General features: G+C 44.3%; 1 protein-coding gene across 3 annotated transcripts in view; it reads right to left on the bottom strand.

Annotated features, from left to right (window-relative positions):
* Positions 1 to 4,862: 4,862 nt before the first annotated feature.
* LOC135550814 (thrombospondin type-1 domain-containing protein 4-like) overlaps positions 4,863 to 18,871 on the bottom strand; it is a 57,567-nt gene continuing 43,558 nt past the window's right edge. For all 3 annotated transcript variants that reach the window (XM_064981962.1, XM_064981945.1, XM_064981954.1), the window contains 11 exons: positions 14,081 to 14,288; positions 9,939 to 10,114; positions 9,718 to 9,808; positions 9,361 to 9,558; positions 9,068 to 9,197; positions 8,600 to 8,804; positions 8,021 to 8,194; positions 7,471 to 7,644; positions 6,840 to 7,019; positions 6,550 to 6,694; positions 4,863 to 6,306 (listed from right to left, as the gene is read on the bottom strand). In XM_064981962.1, the coding sequence (XP_064838034.1) occupies positions 6,164 to 6,306; positions 6,550 to 6,694; positions 6,840 to 7,019; positions 7,471 to 7,644; positions 8,021 to 8,194; positions 8,600 to 8,804; positions 9,068 to 9,197; positions 9,361 to 9,558; positions 9,718 to 9,808; positions 9,939 to 10,114; positions 14,081 to 14,288 (1,824 nt within the window). In that variant the 3' untranslated portion in view covers positions 4,863 to 6,163. The remainder of the gene's footprint in view (positions 6,307 to 6,549; positions 6,695 to 6,839; positions 7,020 to 7,470; positions 7,645 to 8,020; positions 8,195 to 8,599; positions 8,805 to 9,067; positions 9,198 to 9,360; positions 9,559 to 9,717; positions 9,809 to 9,938; positions 10,115 to 14,080; positions 14,289 to 18,871) is intronic.

Here is an 18,871-nt window from a genome sequence, read left to right as displayed (position 1 = left end):
TTCCACTCTAAATTCCAAGCATCTGCCTCTAACCCTAGGAAGCTCTTTGCCACCTTCTCCTCCCTCCTGAATCCTCCTCCCCCCCCCCCTCCTCCCTCTCTGCAGATGACTTCGTCAACCATTTTGAAAAGAAGGTCGACGACATCCGATCCTCGTTTGCGAAGTCAAACGACACCGCTGGTTCTGCTCACACTGCCCTACCCTGTGCTCTGACCTCTTTCTCCCCTCTCTCTCCAGATGAAATCTCGCTTCTTGTGACGGCCGGCCGCCCAACAACCTGCCCGCTTGACCCTATCCCCTCCTCTCTTCTCCAGACCATTTCCGGAGACCTTCTCCCTTACCTCACCTCGCTCATCAACTCATCCCTGACCGCTGGCTACGTCCCTTCCGTCTTCAAGAGAGCGAGAGTTGCACCCCTTCTGAAAAAACCTACACTCGATCCCTCCGATGTCAACAACTACAGACCAGTATCCCTTCTTTCTTTTCTCTCCAAAACTCTTGAACGTGCCGTCCTTGGCCAGCTCTCCCGCTATCTCTCTCAGAATGACCTTCTTGATCCAAATCAGTCAGGTTTCAAGACTAGTCATTCAACTGAGACTGCTCTTCTCTGTATCACGGAGGCGCTCCGCACTGCTAAAGCTAACTCTCTCTCCTCTGCTCTCATCCTTCTAGACCTATCGGCTGCCTTCGACACTGTGAACCATCAGATCCTCCTCTCCACCCTCTCCGAGTTGGGCATCTCCGGTGCGGCCCACGCTTGGATTGCGTCCTACCTGACAGGTCGCTCCTACCAGGTGGCGTGGCGAGAATCTGTCTCCTCGCCACGCGCTCTCACCACTGGTGTCCCCCAGGGCTCTGTTCTAGGCCCTCTCCTATTCTCGCTATACACCAAGTCACTTGGCTCTGTCATAACCTCACATGGTCTCTCCTATCATTGCTATGCAGACGACACACAATTAATCTTCTCCTTTCCCCTTCTGATGACCAGGTGGCGAATCGCATCTCTGCATGTCTGGCAGACATATCAGTGTGGATGACGGATCACCACCTCAAGCTGAACCTCAGCAAGACGGAGCTGCTCTTCCTCCCGGGGAAGGACTGCCCGTTCCATGATCTCGCCATCACGGTTGACAACTCCATTGTTTCCTCCTCCCAGAGCGCTAAGAACCTTGGCGTGATCCTGGACAACACCCTGTCGTTCTCAACTAACATCAAGGCGGTGGCCCGTTCCTGTAGGTTCATGCTCTACAACATCCGCAGAGTACGCCCCTGCCTCACACAGGAAGCGGCGCAGGTCCTAATCCAGGCACTTGTCATCTCCCGTCTGGATTACTGCAACTCGCTGTTGGCTGGGCTCCCTGCCTGTGCCATTAAACCCCTACAACTCATCCAGAACGCCGCAGCCCGTCTGGTGTTCAACCTTCCCAAGTTCTCTCACGTCACCCCGCTCCTCCGCTCTCTCCACTGGCTTCCAGTTGAAGCTCGCATCCGCTACAAGACCATGGTGCTTGCCTACGGAGCTGTGAGGGGAACGGCACCGCAGTACCTCCAGGCTCTGATCAGGCCCTACACCCAAACAAGGGCACTGCGTTCATCCACCTCTGGCCTGCTCGCCTCCCTACCACTGAGGAAGTACAGTTCCCGCTCAGCCCAGTCAAAACTGTTGCTGCTCTGGCCCCCCAATGGTGGAACAAACTCCCTCACGACGCCAGGACAGCGGAGTCAATCACCACCTTCCGGAGACACCTGAAACCCCACCTCTTCAAGGAATACCTAGGATAGGATAAAGCAATCCTTCTCACCCCCCTTAAATGATTTAGATGCACTATTGTAAAGTGGCTGTTCCACTGATGTCAGAAGGTGAATTCACCAATTTGTAAGTCGCTCTGGATAAGAGCGTCTGCTAAATGACTTAAATGTAATGTAAATGTAAACTATTTGAAGCTCTTAGTGATAAAGATGATTATTGAGAAATGCAGTGAATTAAACTGCTGTGGCCATCTTGCCACGTTAAAACAGTTGACGGTTGACAATATTTCAGTGCCTGGTTAATTGCTTTATGACTGTGCATAATAGATACTTTATTTTCTTGGACGTTTATACTATTCTCATAAAATACAGTCAATTGAAGTAAATAAACCCCTCAATTTGCAGTTCTGCGTTCTGTGACATTTGTAGAGAGTGCTTCCATTTTAAGATGCCAGGGAACATAAAGTGTCATGGAACAGTGGGTTGGTTTACCCCAACTTTGTAGTAATACTGCCAGTCTTCACTAGATGGAGTCCTTAAGTCATTCTGAAGTTCATGAAGCTCCGGTAGGAAGAGTTGCCTTGTATCGATGCCCTTATTTGTTACAGATTTGATTCACACCACCAGTGAACTGGTGTTCAAATAAATGGAATGACTACAAATATGCACTAAATAAGTATAAACATACATTTATTTACCTATTCTCTCCAAAACTGCCAATCAAACCTTTCCCATTTCAATTATGAAGTAGTGTACAGTACATTGCAGATGTTTGCATTTGAATTCCAAATACTAAAGTATAGTATAGCATTTGTTATAAACCATGTCTGATTTAAAAAATAAAAATAAAGATGGTGTTAATCATCAATTTAAATACTTGTCTGTTGGCAAATTCAGTTAATTCCCTTTAACTCAAAGTTGCATTGAAAACACTGTATTATCATGTAGAGAGTCCATCCCAGACGTAGCATCTGATTACACATACAATACATACAGGATGAGAACACATCAACCATGATAAATATGTCCTCAAAACCTTTTCTTACAGTGAATGTTAATTTGATGGATGCAATCAAAAAGGAACTCATTGCTCTTGAGGTACAATACAGGATAAAGGACAAACTAGTGGGACATAATACTTTACTGGCCTGGTCAATTTATCACCTTTGTTTAGATGTTCACCAGGCCTACCCGAGTAAAAGTTTCAATTTACTCAAATGTACTTTAAAAAAATATATATTTGTGAAGATTGTGGGACATTACTGCAGTTATAAAGTGTCATGAATATCCCAGTATCCTTTTAGTGAATTAGTGAATTAATGTTTCAATCTCCACATGAACATAAAAATGTACAATGGTGTAATTTTTTTATCTCACGCAAATATAGTAGTTTTACCTTCTCTTTAAGAAGCATAGTGTTCTAGAACTTCTAGCCATCTGCTTTAACCATCCAGTGGGCTCTGGAATGCCTACATCCCTTTCCTAGGCAGCGATTGGTGGAGAGGTAACAGACGTTTTAACCCTGCAGCCAAAAGGGGCCACTGGTGCCGATAAACCAGCGCCCTCCCTGGGGACCCCAACAAATAAATAAAGAGGGCTTTCTGTTCTGTTCGGGCACTGGGAGGACCTGCTGAATTGCCTTCAGTTCAGCAACTTCTTCACTCACTCAATCATACAGTGCCAGTAAAAAGTTTGAACACACCTACTAATTACAGGGTTTTTCTTTATTTTTACTATATTCTACATTGTATAATAATAGTGAAGACATAACTATGAAATGACACATGGAATCATGCAGTTACCAAAAAAGTGTTAAACAAATCAAAATATATTCTATATTTGAGATTCTTCAAAGTAGCCACCCTTTGCCTTGACAGATTTGCACACTCTTGGCATTCTCTCAACCAGCTTCACGAGGTAGTCAGCTGGAATGCATTTCAATTAACAGGTGTGCCTTGTTAAGTTAATTTGTGGAATTTCTGTCCTTAATCCGGTTGAGCCAATCAGTTGTCTTGTGACAAGGTAGAGGGGTATACAGAAGATAGCCCTATTTGACAAAAGACCCAAGTCCATAGTATGGCAAGAACAGTTCAAATAAGCAAAGAGAAAGGACAGTCCCATCATTACTTTAAGACACAAAGGTCTGTCAATCCGGAAAATGTCAAGAACTTTGAAAGTTTCTTCAAGTGCAGTTGCAAAAACCATAAAGCGCTATGATGAAACTGGCTCTCATGAGGACCGCCACAAGAAAGGAAGACCCAGAGTTACCTCTGCTGCAGAGGATAAGTTCATTAGAGTTACCAGCCTCAGAAATTGGAGTACAAATAAATTCTTCACAGAGTTCAAGTACAAGATACATTTCAACATCAACTGTTCAGAGGAGACTGTGTAAATCAGGCCTTCATGGTCAAATTGCTGCAAAGAAACCACTACTAAAGGACACCAATAAGAAGACATTTGCTTGGGCCAAGAAATATGAGCAATGGACATTAGACCGGTGGAAATCTGTGCCTTGGTCTGATGAGTAATTATGAAACGCAGAGTAGGTGATCGGATGATTATTTCCCACCGATGGTGTTTTTCCCACCGTGAAGCATGGAGGAGGAGGTGTGATGCTGTGGGGGTGCTTTGCTGGTGATACTGTCTGTGATTTATTTAGAATTCAAGGCACACTTAACCAGCATGGTTACTACAGCATTCTGCAGCAATACGCCATTCAATCTGGTTTCCGCTTAGTAGAACTATCTTTTTTTACAACAGGACAATGACCCAACACACCTCCAGGCTGTGCAAGGGTTATTTGACCAAGAAGGAGAGTGATGGGGGACTGCATCAGATGACCTGGCCTCCACAATCAACCAAATTGAGATGGTTTGGGATGAGTTGGACCGCAGAGTGAAGGAAAAGCAGCCAACAAGTGCTCAGCATATGTGGGAACTCCTTCAAGACTGTTGGAAAAGCATTCCAGTTGAAGCTAGTTGAGAGAATGCCAAGATTGTGCAAAGTTGTCATAGCGGCAAAGGGTGGCTACTTTGAAGAATATAAAATATATTTTGATTTGTTTAACCCTTTTTTGGTAACTACATGATTCCTTGTGTTATTTCTTAGTTTTGATATCTTCACTATTATTCTATAATGTAGAAAATAATCAAAATAAAGAAAAATCCTTTAATGAGTAGATGTGTCCAAACTTTTGACTGGTTCTGTATATACACAGCAGTGATGCAAAATATATGATTCACTACAATGACACATGAACATTTTAGAGCTTAATTTGTTAGAGGGTTGCTGTGTAAAACTGGTGAGCTGTCACTTGGGGCTCTATTCAATCCGTATTGCAGAAGTTCAGCGTTACAGCGTGATTGAAATCTAAAGGCAATGTTCCGTATTAGCAGAGACTGCATCACGGTAAACACTGCATATGTTGGCTCAATCAGAAATGACCTTAACAGTTATATTGCACCATCTGTAATGCTTCACCGGTACAGATTAAATAGAACCATAGATCTGGACTGATCAATTACTGTTTGACACGTCCTCCTGTGAAATAGTGAAATCTTTGGTCAACTAAACTGCTGTGTAGGAGAGTATTGAATAGAGCCCTCATGATGCGTAATTGGGGATGATTTAAGAGCAAGCTTGGGCAACTTCATACTACAAGTAGTTAAATAGATCATAAATATTGTGGATTTTAAAGCATAAAGAAGCTTATTAAAATGTGTACAGTCTATACATTATGCAAAACAAACAGAATTTCCCTCTGCTTTAATACTGTATCTTCCTCTCCTTTAATGTTATCTAAGAGAGCCATGGTAGTCAAGAGTCTCATCACAGATGTGGTAGCAGTCCTTAGTTGTAAGAAAGATAACTCCCACACATAATATTACCTCTGCACGTTGTTTATTCTATCAACGTTTCGGCCAAAGACCTTTTTCAAGACCTTAACCCATTCAGGTGAATGGCAGCGCCAAACTGCTTCCCACGAAACACAACAAAAACCCAGACAGGAACTTTTACTGGAGGGGATTCTGGTTACAGACCATAAAGTGGTTCCATATTCTTCGGTTTGGTGTTCTGTCTATCATCTCGCCTCACCAGGGCTCCTCCACTCATAGCCCTGTTAAACGTGTCCTTCACAACCATCATACAAGAACCATTCAGTTTCCCATATTGCCCATTGGCAATCTCCTCACATGCCAAAAACAAGTTGGGCTTTCACTTCCTTTCTTTGCGGTCTTTCAGTTTTTCAGTCTGTATTTTTAGCACTCATATTATAGTGTCCAGTCAATGTCCACCCAGAGTCAGGTTCTAGGCTGTCCTCTCCACTGTGGGTCAGTGTGTTTGGCCCAGGGACTGAGGGCCTGCTCTGGGCGCTGTGTCAGGCCCCCTAGAGGTCTGAGGCCTGGGGAGGGGGCTAGCTGAGTGCCCTGTGTTGTGACTGTCTGTGGGCCACTCGTGTGCAGGAGGCACAGCAGGTTGTCTTGTAGTAGTCGTACACACAGAGACGTGCCTGGACCACCACATTGCAGTTGAAATACTTGTCTCTACAGTTCTCGTCTGAAAAACAATCATAATCATAATATCAGTGATTTTAAGTTTTAGAAATCTTTAAGTATTTTCACAAGTTTTCTGTATGGAATAAGATTTTCATTAATGTTGAACCATTTTAGACTAAATTTCCCTCTAACCCTCATTAAAACTTAGGACCAGACCAGCCATCATTAACCAATCCAACTGTGTGACATTCCAGCGGAGGTGCCTTGGCCCCAGATCCATGTTTACTACACAGTAGTAACTGACCTATGTGTGGGACGCAGGGCTCTGGGTTGCACTCCTCTCTCTCCACTGGTTTCAGCTCCTCTTCACAGCCCTCACTGGAAAGCATGTCATCAGACAGACAGCGCACCTCCCTCACACGGAAGCCCCCCTCACACGTCTTAGAACACTGCAGGGACAGAGAATACAATTCAAACCTCATTCTCCCTTTCTTCAATTACGCTTTCAAGAGAGTATATTTCACAACTCTACATAAAAGCGTGTGTGTGTGCTTTTTCTTGTGAGTGTGGGCATGTGCTTGTACAGTTACTCACAGCGCTCCAGTCTGTGTGGTACCACATGGCCCCACAGGGCTTGAGGTGGCAGCTCTGCTGATTAAGAGGCTTGTCTAGAGAAGAACATTCGTAGGGCGGCATTACATTGAACCCCTCGTCAGTCTTCATCAGACACACCACTGCCCTCTGCTGGCTGCCCGAGCCACACTCCGTTGAACACTGGGGGAAGGAGAAAATACCATAGGTAATACTACACATGGGCATGATATGAAACATCTGAACTGTTTCAACATGTTTTGTTTTTTTAAGAAAAAGAAAAAGGCATCACTGGCTCAGTTGATTGGCCGACCTGAGTTATAGAAGGTACCCCTTACTTAGAGGGACGGTTTCCTGGACAGAGATTAAGCCTTGTCCTGAACTAAATATCTACTTCAAGTGGAAATAATGGACAATGGATTTGTAACATTTGAGACTTCCTCTTTCTGTCCTGGGGTAAGAAATGTTTTTTTGGGGTGGGGATAGGTAATACAACCCTGACATGAGACATCAGCAAAAATGTAAGTAATGAGCAGGAGACATCTGTAAAATCTGCAGCAAATCCTCATCCTAATCTTTTCCCAGATGATGTGTCCCTACAAGCCCAGTTTGACCCCGTGTTGTCCTGTCTTACCTGACTCCAGGGGGCTGTAAACCACTCGATGCGACTCTCACAGGGGCCGTGATTACAGACCTGAGAGTCAGTGGGGCGCTCATGGCCACACCCTTCCAGAGGCAAGCTGCTAATGTGATTGGTCAGGCACAGAACGCCACGGGTCCGGATGCCCATCCCACACTCAGCAGAACACTGCAGAGAGCAAAGACATGGTAAGTGACAATAAAAACAGTTGACCTATGCCTTGATTCAATCCAATCAGAGGTAGATCTGTGTATAGCGCACTTTCAAAGGTAATTTCCTATTGAGCTGGCATATGCAGCATTTACTGTGAATGGGGAACATTGCCTTTAAAAGGTGCAAAGCTGACAAAGCGCTATCTGATTGGATCACAGCCTTAGTATCACCCTCGTTTTTAACACTAGTATCAAGTCAAGTTGTCTTCAATTATAATCTTGCATCTACAATACTGTAGTAGATGCAATCAAACAATTACTACAGTATTAGGTTAGAAAAGTGTTAGAGAGTGATGGTGAGAGTCCACGTCCTCAGTCCTACACATACATACCTTATTCCCCCAATCAGTGAAGAACCAACTTTTAGCACAGGGCCCCATGTCACAGTTCTCATTGTCACTGGGTTGCAGCTTCATGTTGCACTCCTCGTTTGACACAAAGTCTCCCATGTTGCTGACACAGTGCACCTCCCTGGTCCTCTGGCCCACGCCACAGGGAACAGAGCACTGGGGAAACACAGGAGGGGCAGTAAAATACTATAGGGGTAGTGTTCAGTTCATCTCACACTGTAAACATGGGTTAGTTCTCTCTGATGAATGTAACCTGTTGTCTGTGAAAACAACTGGGAAAATGCTCCATAGAATACTTGCTCGGGTTTAATTTATGATAAGGAATGTTAGAAACTTTAGAGGAATGATAACATTTATCTAATTGGGGTTCATGTACTTTCTGATACATTCTTTTAATACAGTATGTTAAATCTTGTCTGAGTACTTTGAATTGAGCCTGCCTCAGATGGGTGGGGTATGTTTACACTTTTAAGACTATTCTAATAGTTCCATGTGCCAGGCAAGCTAAAGTATTTGAAACAAATACTATTTGAAGCATATTGATTGACAGCTGTCACTCACGGCGCTCCACTCGGTTCGTATCTGCCACTCGCTGCAGATTTTCAGCTGGCAGGTGCTGGTGGTCTCGGGCTGCTCCAGGTGGTGGCAGCGGCTGGTGTGGACGTTAAGGGTCCGGTTGGCATACACCTGCCTGCACAAGACCTGGCGGTGCTGCATACCCAGGCCACATGTCTTACTGCACTCCGACCACTCACCAATGTCCCAACTGCACAGTAGGACACACAAGGCCCCATGTTCAGAGGGACACAATAGCTATGTGGTCCCAACATAGCTAATAAAACATGTGGTCAATTGTCCAATTAGATTCTAATTATGATCTAATTATTAAACTTTAAATTTAACGGGTAAGGAACTTTTCATGAAAATGTTAGGAAATCTGGGTCTTCTGACTTTTGCTAAAGCTCTGTGTATGTATTGAACCAGTGTGTGTAGTATGTAATGTGTGGTTGAGACAGAGGAGTCTCTCACAAGGCAGGGCAGGACTGAAGGTTGCAGGGCTCTTCCTGTGAACTGGGCCTGGTGCTGCTGTCACACTGGTTCCCTGGTACCTGCTCATGGCTCAGTCTGTGGACACAGCGGAAGATGGTGTACCTGCTACCTGAAAACCAATACCCAGAAGAGCGTTAGATGTTCATGCCTCAATACTGCATCTTCACTACTCACTGAGGGAATCTGTTAAACCTAGTTGATCAACTAGTATCAATTAGAGGTTGAGACCTCTTGGGGCTTCAGTTCCGAAAAAGATGCATGCCATGTCTTACCTCTGCCACAGGAGGCGCTACACTCTGTTGCCCCAGACAGTTTCCAGTTGTATTCTCTCTGACGTTTGGGTGGCTGGACCGCTGGCACCTGGTTGTTGGGGACCTGGGGAGGGTATTTGCTCCCCCCTGCTGGATCGTACCCCTCCTGGTTGGGGTTGCCCCGGTGGTCAATCCCACTTTGCCCATGCAGAGTATTCCCTGGGAGATCGAACATGGTATTTCAGCCAAAATAACCAGGGGAAAACTCAGTCATTGAGATGCAGCGCCATCAGTGGTTGTGACCCCCTCCCTTTGTGGATAGTTCATTTAGGCCATACAGTCCCAGTCAGTTGCATCAGTAACTATGGGGAGCCTCACCTCCAGGTCTGTGGTTGGGGTGCTGTGGAGGGTTGTCAGAGGGAAGGATGAATTCATAGCTCACTCCTGGGTTGGGCTGCTGGAAGATCACCTGAGGACAGAGCAAAAATTCTTCAGTAAACAAGTTAATTATAACGTAATGTGCCAGTGTAAACTGACAGAGAAATATGTGCCAATATGAGCTATATTTTACTGTACATACAAGTTGACTGGTTACATACATAAACATCCAGGATCTCATTGGTTGGCCCCTCAGCCAGGAAGGACTCCCCGGCGGTGCTGGTGACCTCATTGGGTCGTCGGTAGGTAAACATGGTGCCCACCCCCTCATACTTCCCTGGCCGGTCAATGGCCCAGTTCCCATTGATGATGGAGCGACCTGAGCGGCTTTTCAGAGCTGCAGACAGACCATGAGTTGACTGTTAATAAAACACACATTGAAGGAAAACTATATTTTGTTATTTGTTTCATTGGTCCATTGTTGATGTAGTCCCAAAATGTTTTGATTGTCAGCACTCAAGTTTTCAAGATATGTAACTTTTCTGTAATGTTTTTCAGATGGCCTGTTGCCCTAACCATGGAATTCTCCAATGTGGCTGTAGGGTTGAGAGATTCAGCTACACAATTAACATAAAGCTTTGCCAGCTATTTACTAACAGGTTTGCTCATTTACAAAAGACACTGCTTTTTTTCCTGAGGATTTCTGTATTTGGAAAGGTGTGAGCTATTTTCATATTAAATGCTGAACTTCCTGCTTTACAGGAAGTTTGGGGGCACTCAATATGGCCGCCACCACAGAACAACAACTTGAATGGAAATGTCCATTCTAGTAGTTATATTTCTATGAGACAGACAGCAACCCTTCCTGTCACCATCAGCTCTACTGTGCTTAGACAGACAGGAAATAATTCTGCCATAATTGTTTCATCAGAAGTGGTTTTAACATAATGAGCAAGACCGTTAAAAGTGAGCTGTGTAATCACCGCAAACTGAATACATTTTGTCACATGTATCTTCAAAGCCTTGTCTTTTGTAAATGAGCAAACCTGTTAGTAAAGAGCTGGCAAAGCTTTATGTTCATTGTGTAGCTGAATCTCTAAACTCTACAGCCACAATGGAGAATTCCATGGTTAGGGCAACAGGCTGTCCAAAAAATATTAGACAAGTGACATTAAGACTACTAAATACACTGCTCAAAAAAATAAAGGGAACACTAAAATAACACATCCTAGATCTGAATGAAATATTCTTATTAAATATTTTTTTCTTTACATAGTTGAATGTGTTGACAACAAAATCACACAAAAATTATCAATGGAAATCCAATTTATCAACCCATGGAGATCTGGATTTGGAGTCACACTCAAAATTAAAGTGGAAAAACCACACTACAGGCTGATCCAACTTTGATGTTATGTCCTTAAAACAAGTCAAAATGAGGCTCAGTCGTGTGTGTGGCCTCCACGTGCCTGTATGACCTCCCTACAACGCCTGGGCATGCTCCTGATGAGGTGGCGGATGGTCTCCTGAGGGATCTCCTCCCAGACCTGGACTAAAGCATCCGCCAACTCCTGGACAGTCTGTGGTGCAACGTGGCGTTGGGTGGATGGAGCGAGACATGATGTCCCAGATGTGCTCAATTGGAATCAGGTCTGGGGAACGGGCGGGCCAGTCCATAGCATCAATGCCTTCCTTTGCAGGAACTGCTGACACACTCCAGCCACATGAGGTCTTGCATTGTCTTGCATTAGGAGGAACCCAGGGCCAACCGCACCAGCATATGGTCTCACAAGGGGTCTGAGGATCTCATCTCGGTACCTAATGGCAGTCAGGCTACCTCTGGCTGTGCGGCCCCCCAAAGAAATGCCACCCCACACCATGACTGACCCCCTGCCAAACCGGTCATGCTGGGGGATGTTGCAGGCAGCAGAACGTTCTCCACGCCGTCTCCAGACTGTCACGTCTGTCACATGTGCTCAGTGTGAACGTGCTTTCATCTGTGAAGAGCAGAGGGCGCCAGTGGCGAATTTGCCAATCTTAGTGTTCTCTGCCAAATTTTATTTATTTTATTTTTATTTTACCTTTATTTAACCAGGCAAGTCAGTTAAGAACAAATTCTTATTTTCAATGACGGCCTGGGAACAATGCCAAACGTCCTGCACGGTGTTGAGCTGTAAGCACAACCCCCACCTGTGGACGTCGGGCCCTCATACCACCCTCATGGAGTCTGTTTCTGACCGTTTGAGCAGATACATGCACATTTGTGGCCTGCTGGAGGTCATTTTGCAGGGCTCTGGCAGTGCTCCTCCTGCTCCTCCTTGCACAAAAAGGCGGAGGTAGCGGTCCTGCTGCTGGGTTGTTGCCCTCCTACGGCCTCCTCCACGTCTCCTGATGTACTGGCCTGTCTCCTGGTAGCGCCTCCATGCTCTGGACACTACGCTGACAGACACAGCAAACCTTCTTTCCACAGCTCGCATTGATGTGCCATCCTGGATGAGCTGCACTACCTGAGCCACTTGTGTGGGTTGTAGACTCCATCTCATGCTACCACTAGAGTGAAAGCACCACCAGCATTCAAAAGTGACCAAAACATCAGCAAGGAAGCATAGGAACTGAGAAGTGGTCTGTGGTTATCACCTGCAGAACCACTCCTTTATTGGGGGTGTCTTGCTAATTGCCTAGAATTTCCACCTTTGTCTATTCCATTTGCACAACAGCATGTGAAATGTATTGTCAATCAGTGTTGCTTCCTAAGTGGACAGTTTGTTTTCATAGAAGTGTGATTGACTTGGAGTTACATTGTGTTGTTTAAGTGTTCCCTTTATTTTTTTGAGCAGTGTATAAGAGTGTTTGGACAACTAAAAGCACATATTAGGCATGCAGAAATAAACTAGAACATAAGTCTATTGAGGAGAATGAAGCAAACATCAGGGGATAATGGTAAAGATAAGTAGTTCCGTGGAAGAATCCTCGGTCCTGTTTATACCCAGGATGTTGCATCACAGCACGCTTTTACCCACTGATATATGAACTCTTCCAACAACAACGCCAGGCGACGCAGGAACAGCAGTCACTGAAAGGAGCCATTGTTCATGCATACTCTACATTTCCTGCTTAGGTGCTTACTCACTGAGTAAGTATTGTGTAGGGGTTGAGTGGGGACTCATATTAAAAAAGCAAGGCATAACTTGGCACCCCCAGTTAGTAGTATTGACTTAAAAAAGTAGTTTCAAAGCAGGTTCCATCGCTGGGCTCAGTGGTGGTGGTGGTTTTCTAGGTAGCAGTGAAATTCCTCACCTTAATTAAAAAGGATGGGAAGGCTGGAGGAAAAGGTCCTCTAATGAAAGCTTGTTTATATACTTTCCCCTGAGGGGAGCAGCCAGGCCAGGGGAAGTGGGGGCCAGGCACTCCCTCTCTCTCCCTTTCTCTCTCTCTCGCTCTCTGTTTCTCTCTTTCTCACCTTTCTTTCGCTCTCTCTCTTGCTCTCTCTTTCTCCCAGACGCACTGCTATGCTATGGCATGGTTCTCATTAAACCAATGTCTCCAACAATAAAACCCTGACATTCCAGAAGTCATTCCTGAAAATAGACCCACTTCTGTGTCACACTGTTATGCTCCTATAAAGACAAGATCTTATTTATTCAATGAATTACAGCAAAGGGCTTTAAAAAAAAATAACAGATTGTAACCAGAAGTGCACTGTGTGGTTACTTACTACTGACAACATAGAAAGGCTCACATCCAAAATTCCGGAAAAATCCCTCCTGCTCTGTATTTGAGCTGCCTTTTAATTAAATGAATCAAATCAATTTAACAAGCAGCTGTTCCCTGCTGCCTGATACCAGGCTCACAGCACGGATGTAACAAGACATGACCTAAATGATATTTCAAAAATAGCTACTGCTGTCAGATGTTTTATAACCTGAAGCTTATCTTTAAATTGTGACTTTATTAGTACCGTTAATGTAATATGAAACATAATCTAACGTGGTCGAAGGGAAAACCTAAAATTGCTATTGCATGTGTCATAGCTCATGGGTCTGATTCAGACAGAGAAATATGGAGCCTTAAGGGGCCGTGGATAAAGAGCTGGTAACTCTGTAGTTAAACAGAGGTGGTTTGGAACCATGCTTGTATGTTGAGTAACCTTGCTTCAGACATGAAGACTTGCCTCCCAAGCTACCCACTGGGCACACACTGGTTGAATCAACGTTGTTTCCTCATCATTTCAATGAAATTACATTGAAACAACGTGGAATAGACGTTGAATCTGTGACCAGTGGGTAGTGTCTACGCTTTAGCTGGAGCGGGCTAACACAGTCTGACCCGGGTTAAAACACTGGTCAGTCACAGTCCTACTCACCCAGGTAATTCCTGCTCTTCACCGTCTCAGTGACATTGATCTTGGTGGCTCCCTCTGGGATCTCCACTATCTTGTGGTAGCCCACCTTGTTCAGGCTGTGCTGCTGGAAGAGCCCTGACACCAGCTTACAGGCCATGTTGTCCCCGCCACACACCCCACACTTGTCCATCACCTTGCCTGAGCCAAGGTACTCATCGCAGCCCAGACTCTGTCAGAGAGGGAGAAGGAGGTCAAATGAGGGGACAGAGGACATGTATAGTACGTCACTAATCATCACCGGTACATAACAAACAGTACAGTACACTGGAGGATTTTTGTGGTGAAGCAATGTTCAACTGTTGAGCTCCTGAGACATCTGTTTTAACAGGCAACTGTTTTACCACTGAAGTGCATGGAAAAGTAAATAACATGAGCAACCTCATTAATCAAGTAAAGAGGGGAGAATGAGAGATAATAAACCAAAGCCTATCCAGCATATTCATAAACAAACCCGTGTTATTTCACCTCTCTAACTCCCTGACCTGCTGCACATAATTAACTACCATAACACAACAACCAATTAGCCTGAGCCAGCTTCATTCCAAAAACAGGCATATTCTTGGCACGATGCTGGAGTAGTAACGGCTCACAAAGTTTCAGAGCAAATCCTCAGGGGTGTTAGCTTTCTCTGTCACATTGGCACTCTTAAATCACAGGAAGCCTGGATAAGGTTAGTATAGAACACTCAAATCAGAAGTCGATAAATCCAGCCAATTCAGACGTAAAAGTAGCTCGCTGTGTCAACAGGTGCTGCAAGCAGGGGCCTGGTTGGGACTGATCCCAGCAGGCCACCGTACTTCTATAATTCCAGACCCCTGGGCAGTGGAGAGTAGACACTGGTGAGCCAGGATTATGATACGCCCTCAGTCCGCCCTCAGTCCGCCACCACTCAAACTGAAGGAATGACCATTGGAGGAGTCAGCAGGGGACAAAAAAAGCTGTTTAGTTTTAATGACACAAAGCTCCTCTGTGATTCGAATGCTGCCAACGTTAGTCTTTAGTCAGTCAGTATCTTTCAGGGAATGTTACGTTAAGCAGTCCAGTCAATAACCCCCCCCCCCGTTCCTAGACAAAACCCTGTCACAAACAATTTCCTCCCAATCCCAAACCAGGACTAATGGGGATCTTGCCTTGCTAAACCGGCGTATTTTCTCAGACCAACTGTATATATTACGTCCCATCAAAAAATATTACACAACATTTTATGTGTGGTCCTTAAGCACAGGACATAACTAGGCTTACATAGAATAATCACACAAACAAATGAAGAGCGGTCTACAGTGGTAATTAAAAAGGGTTTTGCTGTAGATTCATGCTCTCTCAGCAGACTTAGTTCTTCCTGGAGCTGCAGTAAGACAGTCAGCTGCAGGCTGGATGCTGGCTGGGATATGGGGATGGAAGATGGAGATGGTAGCCAGGCCAGGGCTAGGGGTGGACTGAGGAGATTGGGGTAGGCTCAGAAGACAGAAGCCTGGCTCTCACCCACCCATAGCAGCGAGGTCTGCATCGGGCCAACACTCCACCCAGGCCAAAACAAATACACACCACCTCCTTCTACTGGCTCCCGAGTGGTGCAGTGGTCTAAGACACTACATCTCAATGCAAGAGGCATCACTGCAGTACCTGGTTTGAATCCAGGCTGCATCACATCCGGTCGTGATTGGGAGTCCCATAGGTCGACGCACAATTGGCCCAGCGTCGTCTGGGTAGGCCGTCATTGTAAATTTGTATTTTTTCTTAACTGACTTGCCTAATTAAATAAAGGTTAAATAATACATTCTACACAGGAAATAAGCGATGAGAGAGGAAATAGCAAACTAATAGCCCTGAGAAATGACCAAACAGGGCAAATGTTATATTGGCCAATGTGGAATTATGGATTAAAACGACCTATAGGGACTCAAATGTAAGATTGGTACATGATAAAAACTAGATTGTTCCATATGAGTTTATACATTATTATATTTTCATACATCACAGTATGCAAACAATTGGGATACCAAGTGAGTAGTATCTGTCTTCTCAATTTTCACCATAAAACACACTGACTTTAAGTAACAACATTATCAGATATCATTTCAATGTTTAGCCTTAATCCCAGGAGAAAGAAAACGGTTCCTTCCTTCCCCTCATAAACTACAGCTTGACAAGCTCGGCGAGTAATGGCTGTCTGTGGCCGTTTGCCTGGGAAAAGCTCTGAATCACTATGTGTTAACGTGTGAATGGAGAGTCACATAATTTATAACCAGTAATCTGAGTCATCCGTCAATGTATGAAATATCATGTGACTAAGAGGCGTCAGTAGTGTTTTTAGAAAAATTGTGCAATAAGGTTTTCCAAGCCTTTTAATATGGTAAAATGGCTTAGACCTATACAGGAAGCATTGAAGTGTGGGTATTATTTGATATCACTGTACAGTACATCTTTCAAATCATAAACTGTCAAAACAGACTTTGGAGAACAGATGATACCCCATGCAAAACAGTGAAGCCAGCAGTCATTTGTTTCCCAAACCTGAAAATAGTCATCCAGGCTGTCCTTGATATATCAAGTATAAATAGTCCTGCATCACGAATCCATCAAAATGAGGTGTCTCACTGAACCAAGTTTGGAGGGATCCTAGTTTTTCCCTTTCAAGGGGATCCACAGTATTTAAGTGCTCAATTTATTAAGCGACCACATCATTACTTTTTTCTAATCTGCTCTCTGTGGGTGGTTTATAATTATGCTTGGCGCTGGATGACATCCCCTTTCAGTAGAGCTATAATGGGCCTTTAAATGTCACTAAAATCCACCTCATCTGGAAATGGTTAGACGTGTCAGGACGGTAGTCAACTACCAGTCAAAGTGAGGAACGTCGGATGAAAACAACATTAGCCTTCCAATAAACCCCAGCAGTACTTTTCCAGATAAAACAGATGTAAGGTCTTATGCTTTTAGGAATTGGCTTGTCATGATAGTGATAATAATCCCTTGTTGAGTTTAATTTAAGTTATGAAATTCTACACAACTGAACCAGTAGACTATTGGTCTCTTTCCATCATACCAGTAACCACTTTATAACAAAAGTTTGAGTTTGCATTTACAAGGTTATTAGATACCCTTGAACTACAGTCTCACTATGATGTTAAAGCTATCGCAATTCCAAGCCTGTCCTCAGCTGTGCACAGAGGCGCCTCTTCTCAGAAATCAAGGTTTGGGAGCTTAAAAATAAGTGCCTCATGCACTAATTGAGTGGGTAAAGAAGGAATTAAAAAAAACTACATTTATTTCATTACAAACATGCACAAACTGTCAATAAACAGTTGCAAAGACACTCCATGTCCCTTGATCCTTTTCCCACAGGCTTGGCGCAGGTTACACTTGCCTTGCAATAATGTTTCTTTTAACTGTGTGGGGGGCCTTGGTTTGTGGTTTCCCACAAGGAATGAATATGAATATAAAAATGAGTGGTCACAGTGACTTTATGCTGGAGTCAACAGGAATGTTGGAAACATCTTACAGTCCTTAAGTCGACCAGCCCCCATCTTTCTTTGACTGTAAAGACTTCGGGCTGGAATCTATTAGATCTGCGCTAGCCAACATCCGCACAGAGATTGTTTTGGCGTTATTGGAGGTGGAACTACGTTAGAGTTGACAGATCCACAAGCGGCTCCTTGCATTAGCTTATCGTGGCAACGAAATCACCTGATTTTATAATCCGACAAGTCCCATGCAGCCGCGTTACAAGTTCAAATTCTCAAATGCGTGATGTTCTATTGTCTACACCTTGATTAGACTGATAGACTATAACCACCCCCCCATTCAAATTCACATGAAAACATGCATTAGAAGCCTACACCTTTCTATCGCCGTTTTGAACTAACGCGGTTTGTGACACAAGAGCAGCTACTCACCTATTTGTCAGCTCACACCACAGTTACACCTCCAAAACATCTGCTATGCGTATGACTGCCAACACCGGTTAACACTAGTTCTGACTGAATCGTGGCCTTCATCCACCCCAAATGAAGTTATAGATGTGGTTGAAAAAGTAATCAGTGGACTGACTGCAAGGGTTTCTCACAGACGTGGGACTGGGACCCTGGGTTAAAATGGAGACTGTTTGTGAGTGGATGTTTAGACAGAGAAATCCACTAATGACAAGGAGATTTAAGCTAGCGAGTGATTGACATTAACATGTGCAGACAGCTGTACTGTATAAGCCTATCAGGGAGCACTATGGCACATAAATACATCCAGATTCATGCAGCTGTTTCAGAAGCCCCATCTACAAAAATGATCCATTATCAACCACACACTCTGCATATCAGGGACTCCGGACACTTTTATTCAGTCATTGCTGTAACTGATCCTAGACCATAACTCTTCTGATCTCTGCCATGTCCATGGCTTGAGGTCAGAATGTACTTGGGTCTTGTCAGAGCTTAGACTAGGTGTTCCCACAATATTATACTCTGGGTGCCATGCCAGACCCACCAGCCTGGAAACCACCAGGGATAACTGACTGAAGCTCAACTTCAGCAGGGTCAGGAAGGTAGATCGCTCAATGAGTCCCTGAGAAAGCACCAAGACTACTCACTGAATACATTAATATATTAGCACACTTAGACCCTATCACTATTACAGGGTACATAAACTTTGAGTGCACAAACTTAGATATGCTTCAAGGTTGAAATCTTGCATATTATTTAACATAACATCTAATATTTTAACACCTAACATGTTGTCTCAACATGTTTATCAAATGAC

This window comes from Oncorhynchus masou, chromosome 1 (genome assembly GCF_036934945.1).
Source record: "Oncorhynchus masou masou isolate Uvic2021 chromosome 1, UVic_Omas_1.1, whole genome shotgun sequence".
Classification (NCBI taxonomy): Eukaryota; Metazoa; Chordata; class Actinopteri; order Salmoniformes; family Salmonidae; genus Oncorhynchus; species Oncorhynchus masou.
The sequence above is the reverse complement of the archived record's forward strand: the minus strand, read 5'-3'. Positions and strand labels throughout refer to the sequence as shown.